At 38.0% G+C, this 20191-nt stretch overlaps 1 protein-coding gene across 3 annotated transcripts in view; it reads right to left on the reverse strand.

Annotated features, from left to right (window-relative positions):
• Vcan (versican) overlaps positions 1-20191 on the reverse strand; it is a 93141-nt gene that overhangs the window by 11800 nt on the left and 61150 nt on the right. For all 3 annotated transcript variants that reach the window (XM_021180096.2, XM_021180094.2, XM_021180093.2), the window contains 4 exons: positions 18150-18263; positions 17473-17586; positions 13140-13298; positions 11458-11540 (listed from right to left, as the gene is read on the reverse strand). In XM_021180096.2, the coding sequence (XP_021035755.1) occupies positions 11458-11540; positions 13140-13298; positions 17473-17586; positions 18150-18263 (470 nt within the window). The remainder of the gene's footprint in view (positions 1-11457; positions 11541-13139; positions 13299-17472; positions 17587-18149; positions 18264-20191) is intronic.

Here is a 20191-nt window from a genome sequence, read left to right on the forward strand (position 1 = left end):
AAGGGGAAGGGGAAGGGGAAGGGGAAGGGGAAGGGGAAGGGAAGGGGAAGAAGGGGAGTGTTCACTATGAGGCTAGAGAGATGGGTCAGTACTAAAGACTACCTGTTAGTCTTACAGCTGACACAGGTTTGTTTCCCAGCACCCACTTGGTGAACTAGGAAATCAAATATCATCTTTTGTCTTCCTATTCTGAACTCTGCAGGGAGTAGGTATGCATGTGATGCACATACATACATTCAGACAAACACTATTAAGTCAACTTAAACTAAAACTTTCTAAAACACCTGGTTTAAATCTTGTATTATCATAGTAAATTCGGACGTTTTAAATTAGAATTTTAGCAGTGAGCAGCCCTCCTTTACTATCTTCCACTTAACTTTATTTTACTTGATAAAATAACCATAGTAAAACTCACTGAGCACTGATTTTCCTAATGAATTATCGTAAAAGACATTGGATGCTTTTTATTTTACTAGTTCCCAGTTAATAGAATGAAAACAAATTAAACAAAATTGTCATAGACATTAAATAATATTAAGATTCATCTGCACGTGAGCTTTGAGATGTACCTTTCTTTCACATGTACCCACAAACAAATATGCATACACACATGCATGTACACGGGTCTACTCATACAGTCCTAGGAATTATTAGCACCTAGATGATATATGGAAGAAATTGAGGATGTCTTTATTCGAACAGACTTGTATAACAGACTAATTCTGCTTAAATCTATTAGAGATGAACCACAATGGCCAGAAGAGCAGTCAAACATATTCCCCAGTGAAGTGGGAAGTCTGAGATGTCTATTATGCAGACATCCTTGAAAACCAATTGTACACTTTGTAAATGTTGGCCTCTCTTCCTGGACAGCTCGCGATTGTGTTTCTGGCTATCTCACATATCACTGGCATTGTAAATCTTGAATCTGTGACTGTCAGGACCCTTTTGTATCATCTCTGTATCCAAACAGATATTTAGCTATAATTCTTCAGCTCAGGTGTCATCATGTTTTATACTTTAAAATTCACAATACTTTGGATTTCCTGGAGTAGCTAATTGAATACTATGTTTTGGAACTATTTTGATGGTGCTAAAAACATTTAAATATCATACATACCCTATTGATAAAATTAACTTGATACCTTTTCAGGGATAATTTTGGGAGAAATTGATTAAATTTTCAACTTTAATTTTGATTTATATTCCATAAAAAAATTCAATCACAGCTCTTCATCTTCCTTTTTTGCTCCAAACACAGATAATTTAAGTTACAGAAGAAAAGGTTGTATACTAAACTACAGAAGTCTTCTTGGTTCACCTGCCAAGAAGAAAGGTCAAGGAAGTGACCTGTTGGCTTCTCTTACAGTGTAAAAGTGAAGGTTCAAGAAAGAACAGGGCTAATTTTAACTTTAACTGGCAGGATTTTGTGAAGCTTAAGGTACCTGTTAGTTTCCTACTGTGCTTGCAAATCATCTCATTTTTCATTTAACTATTGGGCTTACAATATTACACATGTCAAAGCTATAGGTACCTAAACAACATCCCTGCAGACTCTAGTGCTGTTCATATAAAAATACAAAGCATAATGTGACCACCAGGTGGTGACATAGACCGCTCAATATGGTAGTACTTTGAGTGCCAGCACAGGATTTAGAATCACAATTATTAACTACACCTGCAGAATAAAAATTAAAGTATCCTCTGTGGCATGTCCTCCTCTGTGGCATGTCCTCCTCTGTGGCATGACCTCCTCTGTGGCATGACCTCCACTGTGGCATGTCCTCCACCGTGGCATGTGCTCCAAGTTTTGTGATTTTTTTCCCAAATAGATAGGCTATATTTTCTAGTTCCATCCTATTCTGCTATTGACTATTACAGCTCTCATCTGACTTTTCTACCTAAGACGAGCACTACAAAAGCTTGTTTTTTTCATGTTCCTATAAATAGCATCTAATGATTTACATCAACAGTGACAGTTCATCAGACATGGTATAATATCATGTCTAGTAGATCTACTCAATATCTTTAGAGTAGGACCAATCAATAATTATGCCCCAGTGCACAAAAATCAAATTCATGCTGTATGAATCTGCAAAGTTACATTCTGAAAATATCACACTTATACTACAAGCTGACTTGTGCAAACTCTTTTTATTTTCCACCTAGGACCCATTAAATCACTATTGGACTCTGAGAGCCACAAAGCCCTAATATAGCCCATGTCACCAAGGCCAAGAAGACTATCTCCAGAGAATTCAAGCAAGTTGCATATACAAAATACTTTATCAAGAGCCTGTGTACCCACCTAAAACACACACACACACACAGGAGCATACATCCACACATGCACACACATGGACATGCATACACACACTGATAAGCAGTTAGCTTGCCACTAGGTAATCACTAGAGTCAACTTTATCTTCCAGAATACAGAACAAATAGTTATCTGAGGGGGAAAAAAGGCCATAGGGGCTTCTTATTACAAAACTCAAAACATCTTTCCTTCCTGGGCAGCTCTAGTACACAATAGTCATTAGTTTGTAGCCTGCAGGGGACACATTTAACTGTTCTCCTTGAGTGAGGCAAATGCCGTCCCTGCAAGGTAGATCTCAGGCTCTCTTACTCCATGCACTCTGGTCTGGGTCCTGATTTATTTACATTTTACAGGAGGTTATGGTTTTTCTGTTATCATTAGTTGAGCCCACAACCGAAGAAGAAAAGAGCAGCTTTGTTTCAAAGGAGAAAGAGATGTTTGTTTAGGCATCACTACCCGCTGGAAGCCTGCAGTTGGATTCTACCAAACTCAGTATACTGAAGGGAAGGAAAATTAACGTGGGGTCTCCGGATAGCTGTTAAAGCGGCAACGTGCCCATTATTTTCCTAGCTGGCAGAGTTCTGTGCAGGGGAGACAATCTGGCCACTCTTGAGTACAGCACTAATCTTGTGAAATGCTGTGAGCTCACTAACTGACAAAGCAGTAATTATCAACAGTCTTTCCAGAGGGATGTAAGTTACTCCCACTGTGAGACAGGGGCCCCAAGCAGAGCCTCTAGGAGCAACATGCACTTAATCCACGCAAAGCACTGTGCCAGTGGGCGCTTCCACTCAAGCTTGTTTGCACAAGTCGTCAGTCATGAAATGCTAAGGAACCAAATGCCGGAGAAAGTGCCAAAAACCATTCAACTTCATTTTCTTTGCTTTTTCCATGGTTGTGCATTGCCTTAAACTAATTAGCAGTTAAATTTAAACATGTGCACATGATTCTAAAGTTTCATGAAGCAGTGCTAAGGGGCCTCCTGCATTCATTAAGTTTTCTTCACTTACAGGGTAAACTTGTCAATTACAAGATGATTTTCCAGTGGTGGCAAACACTGTACTTCAGCAATTTAAACCCATCATTAGACATCTGAGCAACAAGAGCAAAAGGTATAGACAAGAGTTTTATGTTCTAGGACTACACAGTGACTCATAACATCCTGAATGTAAGTTCAGGAGAAACAGCTGTTGATTCCAATCAAATTAAACCACAACAGAAGTAAAAATTTTCATTAACAACCTAGTGGTCTTTAGCAGAAAGAAATCTGTAAGTCTTCTATTCATGAATAATAGGTTAAAGGCTGAGGAAAGAGCATATGTTTTTCTTGGCTTTGGGGCTAATATAATGAAGCCCGCAATGTTTAACATAATTAAATTAATACTGACATTCAGTGTGACTTGTTCACAAAGTGAACAAAAAATGTGGCTCTTGGCTTGGAACTAAAACCACATCACAGATGAAGCATCTACTAGTATCGCAAAGAAAGCCGTCTAAGACTTCCCAGGTTCTTAAAGACTTCAAGGTTCTGTTGTGGGGGATAATTTTTAAAATGTTGTTAAATCTAATTGACACACAAAATACATGTTGTACAATATAGTATGATATTTCAATACCAACGTGCTGAAATGACACCATTAGAGAAACTGGTCACCTCAAACATTTATCATCTCTGTGTGAAAACATTTAAAGTTCTCTCTACTTGATACTTTGAAAAACTTAAGTTAGGAAAAATATCTATGTGAGGGTTCTATTTTGGGTCATTTCCCGCCAAATCAGGGCCACCCCTTTGTTGAGGTTAGAAAGATACAAACAAGTGCAGCCCACATCTCTGAATTGTTAGCACTTCCAGTTCTCTTTCATCGCCCAAGAAATGTCTTTTGTCTCTGGAAAGGATGGTAATGGTACGTCACTGCAGAAAAAAGAGTAACGCTTTATCAGGTGTGAGTTACTACTAATTTTATCTGTCCCTTTAAAATGTCTTTTCTAGGTTATGGGCTATTATTGCATTATTTTTCTTCTTTCCAAAGCTATCTCTCAAGATGAATTGCTTGACAGACTGATCTGTATATTTTATGAAAAAGGACAAAGTATCTCTGAATCTGAAAGCAGACCCAGCCTGGTAGTGGTGGTGCACACCTTTAATCCCAGCACTAAGGAGGGAGGCAAAGGTAAGCAGATCTCTCTGAGTTTGAGGTTAGCCTGGTCTACAAAGTGAGTTCCAAGACAGTCATGGATTCGTAGCAAAACCCAGTCTCAAAAAAGAAAACAGTAATTTAAAGGCAAACCCACATCAATGTGGCTCTTTCTGTGTCACAACTCTAATAATAGGTTGGTGGGGAAGGGAGAAGGGTTTGGAATTTGTAGCTGCATTAGCTTGACAAGACTGAGTCACACTTACTAAAATGAGGAAGACGATTCAGTAATATCATAGAAATATGTTAAATGGATTTTTCATAAAAGAGTTAATTAAAAATAATTATAATATTAATTAACCTACTTAGTCTATAACATAACTACCAAATGCAAGCTAAGAAGATTAAAATTAGGAATGTGACATGATATCCCTATGATTCAGTAAACTTATTCTAGAATTTACTAAACAGACTGAAAAACACACCTATTTGAGGAAACCTCTATATCCTCCCTACAGTTGACTGGAGAGTAAAAGAGAAATCAATGATGACTTCCTAAACTCAAAGATGTCAATGGCTCAAGGAGGGCTCCCCAGATACCACTGCCAAAGCAGGAATCACTAGAGTGAAAGATTCTTAAAAATTGCAACAACAACAACAAAAGAACAACAACAACAAAAACCAAAGAAACAAACAAAAAAAAACTAGAATCTTTTTCTTTTAAGCTAGACTTTCTGAAACTTTCTTGAATTTTATAAGGAAGTGAATTCTCAGTTCAGCGCCTTTCTTAATTTCTGGACAACAACATTCCAAAGTGACATTTCCTTTGAAGTAGTTTCATCCAAGCTTCTGATGGGTAGATGCTACTGAGTATGGGGGAGGTGATGGGGGAAGAGGGATGGTGGAGGGTGGAGGGGGAGGGAGGTATGATTAATCACTATGAAATTAATGCATACTCTGGAAAGTCCTATTCTCTTAAAAGAATATTATTCCTGGGATGTCAAAGAAAATTAAACACAAATAAATACAGTAGCAGTTTTAAATCTAAGATCCAAAGCTTAAATTCTAACCCCTTGTTGGAGAAGCAGGAAGTGTATCTTACAAGATATTCAAGTGTCTTGAGATGAAATTAGAGCAAGAGTTTAGAACATGCCTATCATCAGGGCAAATCTATGAAACTAAGAATAGTAAGAGGTCATAATTTACTAAGAGATGTGACAAACCAACCTGCATCCCTCCATCTTGGGCTTGAAAAACATCTTATAATAAAAATAAACTAGATTTATTCCCATTTATGATTAAATCTCTATCTCTCAGGAATTTGGCTATGCCTTACCTGTGACCTTAATTATAAATGGTCTGTCACCTTTCAAACATGTCTGTTTCCGGAGGTTGCTATGACCAACTTGCTTATGGTTTCTTCTGTAACCCCATCTCTTTTGCTGGCCAAATCCCCCATTTAGTAACCCCCTACTCCTGAGCTATAAAACCTTTTATCTTCCCTATGTCCAATGCTGATCTGTTGAACCCTGCCTTAGGGAGAGTCACTCCATGCCATGCAAATGAATAAATGAGTGTTTTAATTAATTTGACCACGATTTGTTGTCAATAGTCTTTCTCCTCAAATCTGTAGTATTAAAATATCATACCTTAAAGTATAGCAAATGAAGGTGGTGAGCTTTGCAGTGTTAATAATATAATTTTATATAGAAAGCAGGGGAGCTGAATGAATAATCTTAAGAAAGGAGTATCAGTCCTAAGTGGGATGATCCATCAAATGTGTTCCCTAAGATCCCAAGGCATACCACAGGGGAGATGAAGAGTATAGAGGCCAGAGGGAATGGAGAATACCAAGAAAACAAGGCCTTCTAAATAAACATGATCAGGATACATAGAAACTCTCAGAGACCGAGGCAGTATACAGAGGGTCTGCACAGGTCTACACCAAAGAGAGTCCTAGATCTTAAAGGGGAAGTGGGCATATGCCCATCCCTAATGCAGAAGCTATGTCCAATTAAAAACCACTTCTAACTGAAAATTAAGTTTTTGTCAAGGGAAACAAACAATTCTTAAGTGGGGCTGCATGCCCAACATTAGACAGTCAGCAGAAAATAAGCTCAACATCATCTTTGCAGATATGTCTTCTCATAATGTCATGTCTGGGCTCTGCTCATCCCCCCACCCACCACCCTCTCCAAGTTGTTAAAATTTTGTCTTGTTATTATTTTATTTTATTTGTGTTTTCTTTCTCTTCTCTGTTTTACTCCAAGGTCCTTTTTGTATACATTATAGCTTCAAGTTTAGTGTTTTTATGAGATTCCTGAATATAAGAATGAATTGGTCTCTGTTTCTCCTGCCCTCTCTTGGGCTATTTTCCTTCTACTTGTTCATTTTGTCCTATCCTAATATGTTACTTTTTATTTTATTATATTTTACTTTATTATTATTACCCCATAGTTGCCTATTTGTTTTCTATTGAGAGACAGAAAGAGGCTGCCTCTGGATGAGACAGGAGATATGGGAAACTGGGAGTAGTGAAGAAAGATGATGGCCTGTCACTGGCACCAGGAAACCCATCTCAGGGAAAACACTTGAGACCAGTCATTCATTTAACAATTGGTCAATGAAATACAAAAGCAAAACCAAAAATCTCCAAGTCAGCTAGCAGTCTAACTTCCTGATAAGGAAAATTTGTTGCAGTTCTTGGTCTTCAATGTATGTTTAACTTGAAGGGTTTAAGGGCTTTGACCATGTAAGTTGACAAGGAGAGGAATTCCCAGCCCCTGTCATTTGCCAGATTTTAATAAAGTACTTGGTGTGCTGAGCTGTCAGAGATGATGAGGATAGGGACAGACTGACTAGGAAAATGCCAAGAAACAAAGTGAAAACTGAAATGTGCTAAGAAAAATAACAACGGAAACATGAATTACAAGAGAAGCTTGGATACTATTGTATTCAGAAATATAATCATTGGGCAAACACCCCAAATAAATAATGAAAAGATTTTTCAACATAAACAAGAATTTGGCCTTTTATCAATATTGCAAAATCTTATTACAGAGGCCAATAAAATGTAAGGATTAATCAAAATCTGAGTAATACAGGCAATTCAGATGACTTAGCCAGACAGCATCACTAATTTAGCACAAACACATGAATTGAATTAGTCTAGCTATGAAGTAAGATCATGTTGAATATTATATGACTGTACTTTGAGCTTATTAGACACAAAGTTTAATTACTTCAATAAATAAAATAATTGACACAGATCTAATTAAACTTTATTTCCTGGATTATACCTATTATTCCTGGATACTGAATAGCAAAAGATAGTATTAGATAAATAGCAAATGCTGTGTTTCTTTTGCTACCACTCTACCTCCCAAGACACATCACTCTGACACCTGTCAAACATGTGTGAGAGAATGGAAGTGGAGAGGAAGCACCCTAATGCAGAAACAAAGGCCTTGAAACTCCCATGGGTGATTCACTTTCCCCAAGTGTAAGCAGATACTGTTTTCCCAAAAGAAGACTTGACCATTATATGGGGCATGGTCAAAAGGAGAAAACCTTGGAATAAACCGTGAAACAAAGCGGTGCTTTGAGCCAATAGCCTGCACACATATGGAACTTGTTAAGGAGAGCTAGGAGCGTGTTTAGGAGACACCTAGGCTGTCTCAGAAAGAAACAGAGGAAAGAAACACAGGACAGAGGAAAGGGTGGATCCAAAGGGAGAAAAGTGGGCCAGAGATCAGTCAAAAGGAGGCAGACTGGTGGGCAGCTGTGTTCTTCTGTTCCCAAATGTTCAAAGTTAGGGGACACTTCTTAGCATGTTTTTATTTACTTGACACAAAGACTGGATTAAGAGGAAATCAAGGGTGCATCAGTTTGTCCTGGATGTACTTTTATCATTTCTTTGATAAACCTTACTTGCTTACATGGTTTGTTTGCTGCCTTCTTCAAAACAAAGCCTCTTAGGCAAGGCTTAGCCCTGAGACTTTAATGATAATGTGTGAATTGTTAAGACACAGGCTCCGCTAATGCTTTATGGTTATTATGTTACGTTACTCTGTTTTCCCTTCCAAATATCCCAATCAGATATTTCTCTTTTGAAAAAGTGCAATGCTCAACAGTTTACTGTTTTGAGACCATATTCAATGTAGAAATAATAATTAGATTAATTTAACAAGATCTTTCTGCCTACATGAAATATTTATGGGCATAGATCAGGCAGGAAAATCATTAAAGGGAGAAGATAGGAAGACAGTTGAAAATCATATCTTCTGGGCAAGGCACAGCCATTGCAAATATGGTATCCCAGCAGCTGTGGCTACCTACACTGGGCCTTCTCAAGTCTGGTTCTGTTGACAGTCATGTGTGCATCCAGGAGGGTCTCTCTCTAGAGCCCTATCTCCTTCTCCTGAAAGTTGGCTACTGATAGGTTCAGGGAAGATACAGTCATTGTCTCCAGTTGTGTACCCAATGGAGAGCGCACTAGACTTCAATGCATAATTCTTAATTCAAGGTCACACAGGCCACTCTTGTTAATTCATTGGGTCACAAAACAAGACAAAAAAGATGTAAACATGGAAAAGGGATCTGTAGAGAAAAGGAAAGATGACAGGGGGAGAAAAGATGAGAGAGGGAGAAAAGAAAGGATATCAGAATGAGTAATACAAATGCACTATAGAAGTACATATGAATGAAATTGTTAAGGGACATTCAGTAAATAAAAAGGTAACAGACATGAACAAAAGTGAGCTGATTCACTTTCTTGAGCAGTAGTAGAATAATGATATCTCAAGCTAACCTGAGAAGTTACATTTTCTTAGATGTTTTTAATACTTTATATAATTGCCAGAGAGAGGTCAATTTGGCCTTTTAAAGCTAGTTTACATGGTTGAGAAATATAGGCTTTATTCAAGATGTGACAGGAAATAAAAATAAGGGGGGAGGGGAATCAGTAGTGGCTCAGATCTACAGTATACATGTAGTGCCGATCCAATGTTACAGACTGAGTCTTGAGCCTTCTTGTTTCTCTTCTAAAGACAGCAGTCTACAAGGATCTGCACTTCTCTATGAGGTGTTGATAAGGAAAAATATTGTAATCATTAGTCTTAACTAGAGACTATCATGGGACTCAGTTTATTGCATCGGAATCCAATAAGGGAAAGCGCTAAAGCTCAATGCCTATTTTAACTAATACTGTTATAATTTAGTTCTGAAATGTTTCCCTCCAGCCGATCGCTTGAATGCTTGCTGGCCAGAAGGACTATTACCTGGGTGGAGCTGGTAAACCTTTAGAAAGTAGGACCTAGCTGGTAGAGTGAGTGTTTATAATGGGACTCTGAAGGTTATCGCCTGGTCCCTGCACCAGCTGCCTTCTGCTTCCTGAGCTGCAGTGATGTAAGAATCCACCACACTCCTGCCATTATCAACTATTCTTCCCTGCCCTCCCTGCTACAGTGGGCTAAAACTCTCTGAAACCAGGGAGCAAAATAAATCTTGCCTCCCTGAAAATTTTTTCTGTCATGTAGAAAAAAACAAATTCTTGCTGAAAACCTACTTATGAGCTTCCGTGACAAGTAGTGCCAATTTTATATACATACTGATAACAGAGAGGGGACTAGCAGAACTTTATTGGGAGTTATTCAATAAAAATCCTAACAAATTATGCTGTTATTTACATCAAAGAAGGATGAGCTAGAAATGTTGGCTCAGATAGCATAGTCCTGAGCTCAGGTAATGGCCTTGTATCAACAGTTTTCTAACTCTGAACAAAGAAGTCAACCTAACAGGTAAACTCAGTGGACACCTATACCCAGGTGTGCAATGAGCCCCCAGAGTTCAGAGAAGAATCTTGGACAGAACAGAGCTTCCAAATGCAAAGAGTAGTTCCTGGCTGATTCGAGAATTACCCTGTCCTTGTGCCAAACACGAATCCAGATGACTCATAGGCAATAAGTAAAATTTTAAGCACATAATTAATTCATATACTAGAGCTTAAATTTAAAATTTAAGAATTATTCATGGCTTTTCCCCTTTATCAATTTAGAACTTAATTTACATTTATTGTCCAGCTGAATGGATCTCAGTGTTAATGCCATTTCAGAAACACCTGGGGATTGATCAAGAACTGCAGCTGCTGGGCGTTTAGCTAGAATACATCTGGTCTGAGCCTTGGTCAAGGTGTTTAATTACTCTCCCCAAGTGGCAGTTAAGAACAGGGTCACTGAGCATGGCCAGTGTGGCAGATCACAACATGGCTAGTACTAAACTACTAGGTTCTCTTGTGTTTACTACCCGTCACTCAAAACAGCTTTGCCCATTGAGATTTAAGAACTTATTGTACTACATAGTGAGTGGCAGGGCAACCTGACTTATGCAGTAAACCCTTCCTAAAAGCAAAACGAAGAACACAAGGAAAAGCAAACAAAATACAAACAAAACAAAAACTACAGCAGTTTAAGCAGACTTAATGTAGCCAGTATTTCTAAGCTGTATTTCTTATGTTAGGAAATGGAAATAAGTAATAAATAATTAAATAAATAAATAAAGATTATTCAACAGGGTTAAAATGGAATGAGATTTACAAGGTTGTAAATGCCTTACTTTAAAGCCGAACTTTTTTTTCTAATTAAAAATGAGCCGTGCTTTATAGTAGAATTTCCTGGGGATTGTGTAAACAGAAAAAAATGTACTTGTAAAAGACTGTCTTGCCTCTCTTGCGTTTATTGTTTTCCTTTATGCACTGAAACTAAAAAGGCTAAGATAACCAAGATCCAGCACAACCCTTATTGCCTACCCTTCCCACACAGTCTTCTCTAGTCTTCTTAAAGAGTGCCACAGTTCTGAGAGAGGCCACTGATGACTAGCCAATGTAGTTCTAAACAGTTCTGTAGTCCATCCTTGTGTCAAGAAGGGACCCTAGCCCGCCCATTGCTTGCTATGACATAAACTAGTGCATCATGCACTGATGTTTCACTTCCATCAGCATCTTACCAGTGCACTGCCGTCAGTCCAGCGGAAGTCATGTTCAAACATCTTGTCATTGAGGCCAATCCACTGGTAATCATGGCCCACACCTAAGTGACAACAACATAAGTTTTATCATGGTTCAAAAGTACTATTTCAAAAAAATTTATTTTGAGAGTGAGTTACAAATCCTCTTATCTGATTTTTTAATTAGTTGTTCATAAAAACAGTCTTTCCCGATTCATTATTTTTTTTTCATCTACCCAATTTGGCATTAAGGTAAGAAGCAATTTTCTTTTTGGGGAATAGAGTGGGAGGGGAGGTAAGGGTTTATTAGGCTTACATATCTAAGCCAAAATACATCATTGGAGAAAATTAAAGTAAGTGCTCAAACATAAACTGAGACAAACCATGAAGGAATACTGCTTAGTTGCTTGGTCTCTATCTTTATCTTAGGATCAGCTAGCTTTCTTTTATAGCACAGACCACTTTCTTAATGACTGTACTGTCTGTACTAGGCCAAACCCTCCCATATCAATTTACAGTCAAGAATGTGTCCCACAAACGTGCAAATAGATCAATCTAATGGGGGCAATTCTTCAGCTAAGATTCCATCTTTCCACGTGTGTCAAGTTGACAATCAAAATGAGACCTTACTATGTGATTGATGAAGACCCAACATCAGACTCACTTAACAGGCACATTTTCAATCACCATCAAAACATTAAAATATCAGAGGAAATCACTTCCCTAGAAATTCCCTGTAATTAAGTATTTTCTATCTTTATTCATGATAGAAAGTATCCATGTACTTCTCTTGTTAATCAATGCCATTGGCAAAGATTTAGTGGCCCTCTGAAATATACTGGATGATAAAGATTCTCCCTCACTTGGGAAAAACACACCTCTCTTTGGAAAACAATGACCACGAAGGTCAAAGAGTTCTGAAAAAATCACTTTCAAAGGTACTTATCATGACATGAGTCACTAGTTAGAATACCATGCAATAAAGATAAAGAAACTATACCCAGATTATGAATTAACAAAAATATTTCAGAAGGATAGAAGGCATTGTAGGGATACATTTAATTGTCAAACTATGCTTTTTGAGCACAGTAGTCCTAGCAATTTACTATAAAAAAATCTAGCTACCCCCTCTTTCCTCTGGGTTCAGATGCTAGAAAACAGCACAAGTACTAGGCTTTATTAGCTTTCAGTCTTCACATCTTTGTGATCATGACAGGCAGCTCATTTTCTAAAGTCATGAAACCACTGGAGGAGGACTGGTATGCATGACTCAATTTTTTAATTTACAAGAAAAAAAAACTCAAAACAACTTTATGCTTAACTTTGACAACACATGGAAATATTCAAAATAGAAATGGTGTTAACTAATTGGGATAACTATATTGAGCCATAAAAAATAGACCTTTGTGTAAGGAAGAAAAAGATCAAATTGCAATTGCTTATGTTTCAACCTATATGCTTCTGTTCCACCTCTTACTGCGGGTGTGCTAAGTAGTGACTTCTTGTGATCTGAAGATACTTTTAAATGGAAACAGCCATATGGTTGATTTTATGTAGTTCAAGGTAAGAGACTTCATAAACTGAATGAAGACTGAGAAAATTACGTTAAACTGGGTTCTAAAGAAAGCTACGATAGTGGTAAAAGTGAGTGAATTTCCAAATAATTCATGTCTAGTACATACGATTGACAAACACTTGTTCCTCATGAGAAAGGATGCTTGTGAGGTGGGCACCCTGCAGGCGACACTCCCTTTCAGCAGCATCCCATGTGCGTCGATGAGCAAAGTACTTGTAGCACTGCCCTTGGAATTTGTGCCAGCCATAGTCGCATGTCTCAGTGTCTGGAAAAAAAAAGAGTGCCAAGATTTATTAAACTTACCTACGTCATTCAAACTTGGCTCCTCAATCCCTGTGTTGATAGGACACCCAAACCAATATCTATGCAATGTCCCTAAAGTAAATGATTCATAAGTTTTGGTCACACTGGCAAAAACATCATTGTAAAGTAAGCCAACCGATCCCAGTGAAGTGGAGGGTTGTACATGATTGGACCGAAAAGGCACTATCTAATTGCAATGTCTTTAATTATAGACAATATTCAAAGGAGACAAAACCAGAAGGGAACTAAGCCTAAAACCTCACAGACCACAGAGCTGCTGACTTATTTGTATTGCTGCTAATTTCTTTTCAATACAGCTTTTCTAACCAAATCATTCACAAGTGATAGGATGGAGACTCCAGCTAACAAGGCCACAGACACTATATTTGTACAATGATTTCAAAAGTTCTGGAAGGGTTCACTCCCAAGAGAGCTCTCAGGGAGGCTACAGGCTCTGGTCATATAAGATTTATGAAAAGAAGATACGTCATGAGTATGAAGCTTTGAGAACAGAGTTTGGAATGTGTACTTCCTTCTTCCAAAGAGGAACACCTGGGAAGTTCTAGTACAGATGCACCAAGTTTTTTGAGTTAATAACCAAGTTCTTCAACTTAGCTACCTTCGCTCACTCTAGTAACTCAGTCCATGAATGTGTTTTCTCTTCTGCAATGAGCTGTGATACACAGCTGGTATCTCAATGGGATAACGATGTTGTTCAAATATATCTAATTTTTATAACAGTAAGTACTAAATTGACTATTTTGTGATCATCTCCTTTTAGACCCCCCACAGACTATCTTTATTGAAATAATATTAATCTTCATCAAATATATCACAAATACATTGAAGTGGTTCCATGTATAAATTAACAGAACTACAGCATTAATGGAATTTTAGACATCAAGGAGACCTTCCGGATTTCCTAATAAAATTTACTCTACCTTAGTTTTACCAATTAACAGATTAAAAACCATACCAAGCTCAAATGCTAGTTTTATGTGCTGTGGTACTCAAAGACCTAATCCTTGTCTAATTTATTTTTCTTTGTATAGGTTGCAATTTTCATTTTGTGTTCCTTGTCTAATTTATTTTTCTTTGTATAGGTTGCGATTTTCATTTTGAGAGATTGAAGGGTTTTTTTTTCCTGACTTTGGTGCTTCCAGCCACAATATGCAACAGATGTGGCTCATCTCTGAAAATAGTCATGGGTCCAGCTTGTCTGTTAGGGCTGTTGGTAGGGCGAAGGCAGTGGTTGACTTACTCTTTTGCATAAATGTGCACCGGAAGGTTACCTTGTGATACTATTTGGACCTTACCAATTCTGATAGGAAAGGATGCTTGACATAGTTACATGGTTCAGTATAGAAGGATCTGGAAGAACCACCATTGAAGCCAATTTTGGTCTATGGATATTAGCTTTACTTTGGGAAAAGTTCACTTGAAAGAATTCAGTAATAGGGAGAGAGGTCAGTGAAGAACACTGATCTCTATGTATGAGTTCCCTATGCAGGAAGAGGCTTGGAGAATACTTAGATTACTTCCCTTGCCAAAATCGATAATGCCCAACTGTAACTGTGCAGCCTGTCTCAACCTTGCAACTTGTCTTTTATGTTAAGATAAGGCGAACAAAGCTAGGACCCAAATTTCTGATTAATACATCAGGAAATAAATCTTATCTTCTATAAACTGAATGACCTCAGTTTTGCTTTTTGTTTCTCTATCTTTTGTCATTAAAATGGGTTGTCATTAACTATATTTCTCTTTGCCACAAAGAGCTTAGTAAGTAGCAGGCAACCACTCTACTCTGAGCCATGTCACAGGCCCCTATAGATAATACTTAAAAAAAACAAAAAAACAAAAAAACAAAAACAGAGCAAACATTATAACACAAAGACCAGCAATTCTTTGAGTAGTACCACAGAAGCTGAAAGGTGTTTCTTACCAGCCATGCCATAAAAATCTGCCTAATATGCTGTATGGGTAGTGTTTTCAGCACCTCTGATACAGAGCTGCTAAGCTTTAAGATATTGGCAACACCACGACCCCTCTCCCCAGCAAGCTGTATTGACTTTCAACAATCTGTCTGCACCTGTTTCTCTGCTGTTCCAAAAGCCCTTCCTAGTGTTTGTGATTAGTCCACCAAAATATGTTCCCTTTTCAAAGTTACTGAGACTTAAGCAGTCACTAATGCAGAGCCAAGGTCAGCTAAAGAAACAATGACACAGTCATAGGAACTTTGGATAGAAAACTGTTTAGACAACAGTGTTGTCGTTAATGAAGAAAACATTTGTTCTCAGGCAACCTGAAAAGAAGAGAGAAAAATCTTCCTGGGCTCGAGAAGTGAATCGCAGGAGTGCAGCTGCGCTAGATAAACAGACAGGGTAGACAGTGGGAAACAAATTAAACAGGAAGGCTAGACGTGCAGGAAAAAGAGACAGGCACACCTGAAAGTTAGGTGGCACCATGAACGATGAGGCAAGCTGTCTCTTTTCAACGCAAAAGGAAGTGGTAAGTAGGCCCTAGGTTCGTTCAGAGACCCTAGTGCCACTTAATCCACTCGATGCTCATTAAGTAATTTTATGTAACTCTATCTTTGAGAGCTGCTTTGGCAGTAGGAAAATGTTGGAAAGTCTTGGGTTCTAGAATTGAGCTGCCCAGGGACATGTTACTTATATATCACCTTGAGTGAATCATTTGCATTCTCTAAGCTTTAGTTCCCAACACAGGGCACAGAAGTTGTTGGTCAGCTGAAATGATGCACTTGGAAAACTCTAAGACATCAATGCAACAGTTCTCACTGATTCACCAAAACCCGAAATGTGGTCAGGTTCAGAACTTCATCTTGACTGTTGCAGTGTCAGGAAAACAGAAGGTGATCAATAAGTACTTGGGCAAATTATTCTATGTTTGGTTGGTTGGTTTTTTTATTTGCTCCTTGTACTTAAACCTTCAGGTTGTGATCATTTCAATGCATTTGGAGTGTTTAAGTGTCTTACCTTTCTGTGTCTGTGTCGTAATATGTTTCTTTCTTTCATATTTTGGTTTTTCGAGACAGGGTTTCTCTGTGTAGCCCTGGCTGTCCCGGAACTCACTCTGTAGACCAGGCTGGCCCCGAACTCAGAAATCCACCTATCTCTGCCTCTCAAGTGCTGAGATTAAAGGCGTGTGCCACCACTGCCTGGCGAAGTAATATGTTTCTTACACTAAAGAGATGAGCTTGGTCTGTTTTCATATCTAAAATCTAAAACTGACTTACTCTATGCAATGTAAAAAAAAATGTTTAAAATATAGCCATCAGCCATCTCCTGTAACAGTAACTTCAGTCCACGTGACTATTGACTTTGCTCTGGTTTACACTCTACTGAACATCTAGATTAAAGCCACAAAGTGGGAGAGGCCAGGCCAACAACTTGTCTGGGTGTCTGACACATTTTCGTTTTGTTTGGTGGAAGGAAAGGTTGGTGCTGAGCCCTCTTATCAATGCCAAACCACTGCATAGCTTTAAAAGGAGAAAGTCAGCATTGCTGAGCTCAGTATGCTAAGCACTGTTACCACTAACCACCTGGAATACACTCTTAGTTTCGCCATCAAATGCAAATTACAAAGATTGTGAGATTTGAGGTCTTCCTTTCATTCAGAAAACCTAGTTGCTTCTTTACTAGGATGGTTTCCAGGACAACATCATCTACAAAGTGTATGTGCAAGCCACAGCTAAGGCGCTGTAACCATGTACCAAAGCATTCTCTAGATATGGCTGAGGGCGGACACAAGCCCTGGAACATAAGCCTCAAGCGCTGATGGGTATAAAATAAAGGCAATTAACACTGAGGGAATTAACTGTGACATACAGGCCATGAGATGGCAAACACTGATAGTGTTCCCAGGAATAATACTTATAATTGTATTTCCTTTTTTACCAAAACTCCTTAATTTCAACACAGCATGCTTCTGATGATTTCAGCACATCAGAAAAACAAACACAGTCAAGGCCACTCTATAGTTTACATGTTTGGGGATTAGTCACATACAAGGTGCCCTAACACAACCTGTGAATCTTTCCAATGCACAGCATATAGGGCAAATCTGAAAATTAACATCACTAAAATTCATCACAAAGATGCTTTAATAGCTCTTACCTTGTTCACAGAGTGCACCGACATAACTTGGGAGGCAGAGACATCTAAATGTATTAAAACCATCCACACAGGTGGCACCATTCCGACAAGGGTTAGAGTGACATTCATCAAAATCTGAAATAAAATCATAAACACGAGCAAAGCAGGTAAAAATGTTTATTTACAGGGAGGTACATGGTAGTAATTCAATATGACTTTCAGATTTTATAAAACTAATTTAGTGTAAGTATATCTATCATGTGTTGTATTTTAGTCAATGTTATACCCACAAAATATCTCTTCTTTTGTCTGCCATTTTCTTTTGTGAATCTTTCTTTGTTGATACTAGACGTCGTAAAACAATTACGAAATGATCCAGATTAAGGTGTTTGTTTCCATTGCTATTAGGTAAATCCAGTGAGCCCTGGAACTCGTAGGAATCTCCCATCCAGTGGTTGAAATTTCAGTTACTTCAAGATGTTCACAAAACTGCAAAGACAGGCTTGTGAAGCCTTGATGGGTGTGGATTGTATGGACAGAACCAGTCAAAATCGTGTTTAATTAACTCAATTACTATGCATTTCATTGTCGCATGGGATTCCCTGAAATTGATGACAGATTCCAAAGTACACTTTCTCTCCATGATAGCTGCTGAAGCGGTGTCTAGGCTAGCAGGTCCTCAGCCAAGAGCAGCTTACCTAGTTCACACTGGTCTCCGCTGTATCCAGGTGCACAGGTGCACACATAGGAAGTCTCGGTAGGATAACAGGTGCCTCCGTTGAGGCATGGGTTTGTTTTGCAGAGATCAGGTCCTATCATGTCCAGGAAAATAAAAACAATTAGCCTTTTCTCCCAGATTTGAATATATTTTAGCACAAAATGTCACTTATTGCTACCATAGCATAAGCTTTACCATAGCAATTTATAGATATACTATATATAAAATTAAATTTACTCTGGAGTGTTCCTTGGCAATATAACTAACTGTTACAAATCCCTTCTATTCGTTTCTAGGATTCAATCATCATTATTTGTAAACAATACATTATACCACATCTGGCAACTAACATAGTCTATGGCAGATTTAGTTGGCATGATAATGGCAATTGATTTTAGTTAAAAAAATGATTACACATATGTGCACAGTGAATGGAAATGTATTTTTTAAACGATGTTAGTTCATGTGAAATGGCTGGGTACACAGAACATGCATTCTTTTAGCAGATTGGCTTGTTACCAGTGTTTGGGTTACTATTGCCTTTTACCACTTAGTGCTCAGAAACTGTCTTCCAAAGTGTGCACTGACGTTTCTTCTGCTACATTAACATGCCTGTTCCAAAACCACGTTCCAACTGTACTCCTTTAAACCATACTTGAAGAAAAGCAACACATGGATTAAGCTCCACTGTATACAAACAACTCCAAATACAAAACCTCACTTCAAATGAAGCCCCAAATTTTATTTCAATGTTCTTAGTAAAATAGTAATAAAACTAACCCTCCTAGAGAAAGATGCAGAAGCTCAAACCACAAATTTTTAGTTTAATATAAAAATTTAGGGGATATTTTTAAATATAAATACTTTATGCCTCTAAAACATATATTTTATTTTGTAAACATTGTCTAGATATATGGATATTATGGAGAACCTGAGTATTATTTCAGAAATATTTAGCTCCAAAAGTGTCCAGAGATCCAAATGAAACTCAAAAGTTTTGCAAAATAATTTAAAGTAATAGATGCTATATGTATACAACTGCAGTTTCAAAAATCTCACATTACCCAAATCCTCAAATGTATGCACATGAAGAGATATCTCATTTCTGATGAAACATTGGCTATAGAAGAAACGTCACCCATTCTCAGACAAGAAGTTCAAAGCCAACCTTATTTAGCATTAGGTCAAATCGGGGCAACTGGACAGGCCTGATGAATCTACACATCCATTTTTAGTTCATATTAAAATCAGGTAAACTCAGATGTATACTTCAGTATCTCTAAGAATTTTCTTGATTTTTCAAAAATACTTTCTCCTGTATCTCCAAACATTCTTAAAACCTCCCCAGCACTTGGTTTTTCACATACTAAAGTGCAGTGCCTCAGTGACAAGGGTGCAGTCTGTGACACATGCACATCTGAATGGATACTTAGGTGAGTGTCCTTATGGTACTGTGACTGCTTCTATCGCCATCATGGCCACCAGACACCACACTGAGATCGCATGACAGGTATGGGGGGGGGGACTTTTCCTGTGTACTTGAAGACGTTCTGGTTAAGAGACAGACTTGCCTTTTTAGCACATTGTTCTTCCCCAAGGAGTTTGGGTAGGCCTGGGAAAGCTAAACCTGCAGCAGATAGGCCAGGCCCTCTCACACAGGTGACTATCTACTGATTAAAGTACAGGGATAGTTCCGTGAAGACAGTGCACTTTGTCTCAGTAAGTACTGTAGTCTGGATAATACAGAGATGTTTCCCCTTCTTTTGCCAATTATTTCCATCTTCTTAAGTGCATTTCAACTTAATGATAAAACAATAAATATTGGCCAGATTACTATGTTATCATTATTTTGTAGTATAGTGATACTCCAAAATATTCCCAGTGTCAACTAACTTAGATTAATTTTATTCACCAAACACTATGTTATTATTTTCTTAAACTATTATTATATTATTAAAATATCAAGCGTCAAATAAATGTATTCTTCTGAGTTCCAAGGTAAAACGTGTGTCTCAGTAATAT

The sequence above is a fragment of the Mus caroli genome, chromosome 13 (genome assembly GCF_900094665.2).
Source record: "Mus caroli chromosome 13, CAROLI_EIJ_v1.1, whole genome shotgun sequence".
Lineage (NCBI taxonomy): Eukaryota > Metazoa > Chordata > Mammalia > Rodentia > Muridae > Mus > Mus caroli.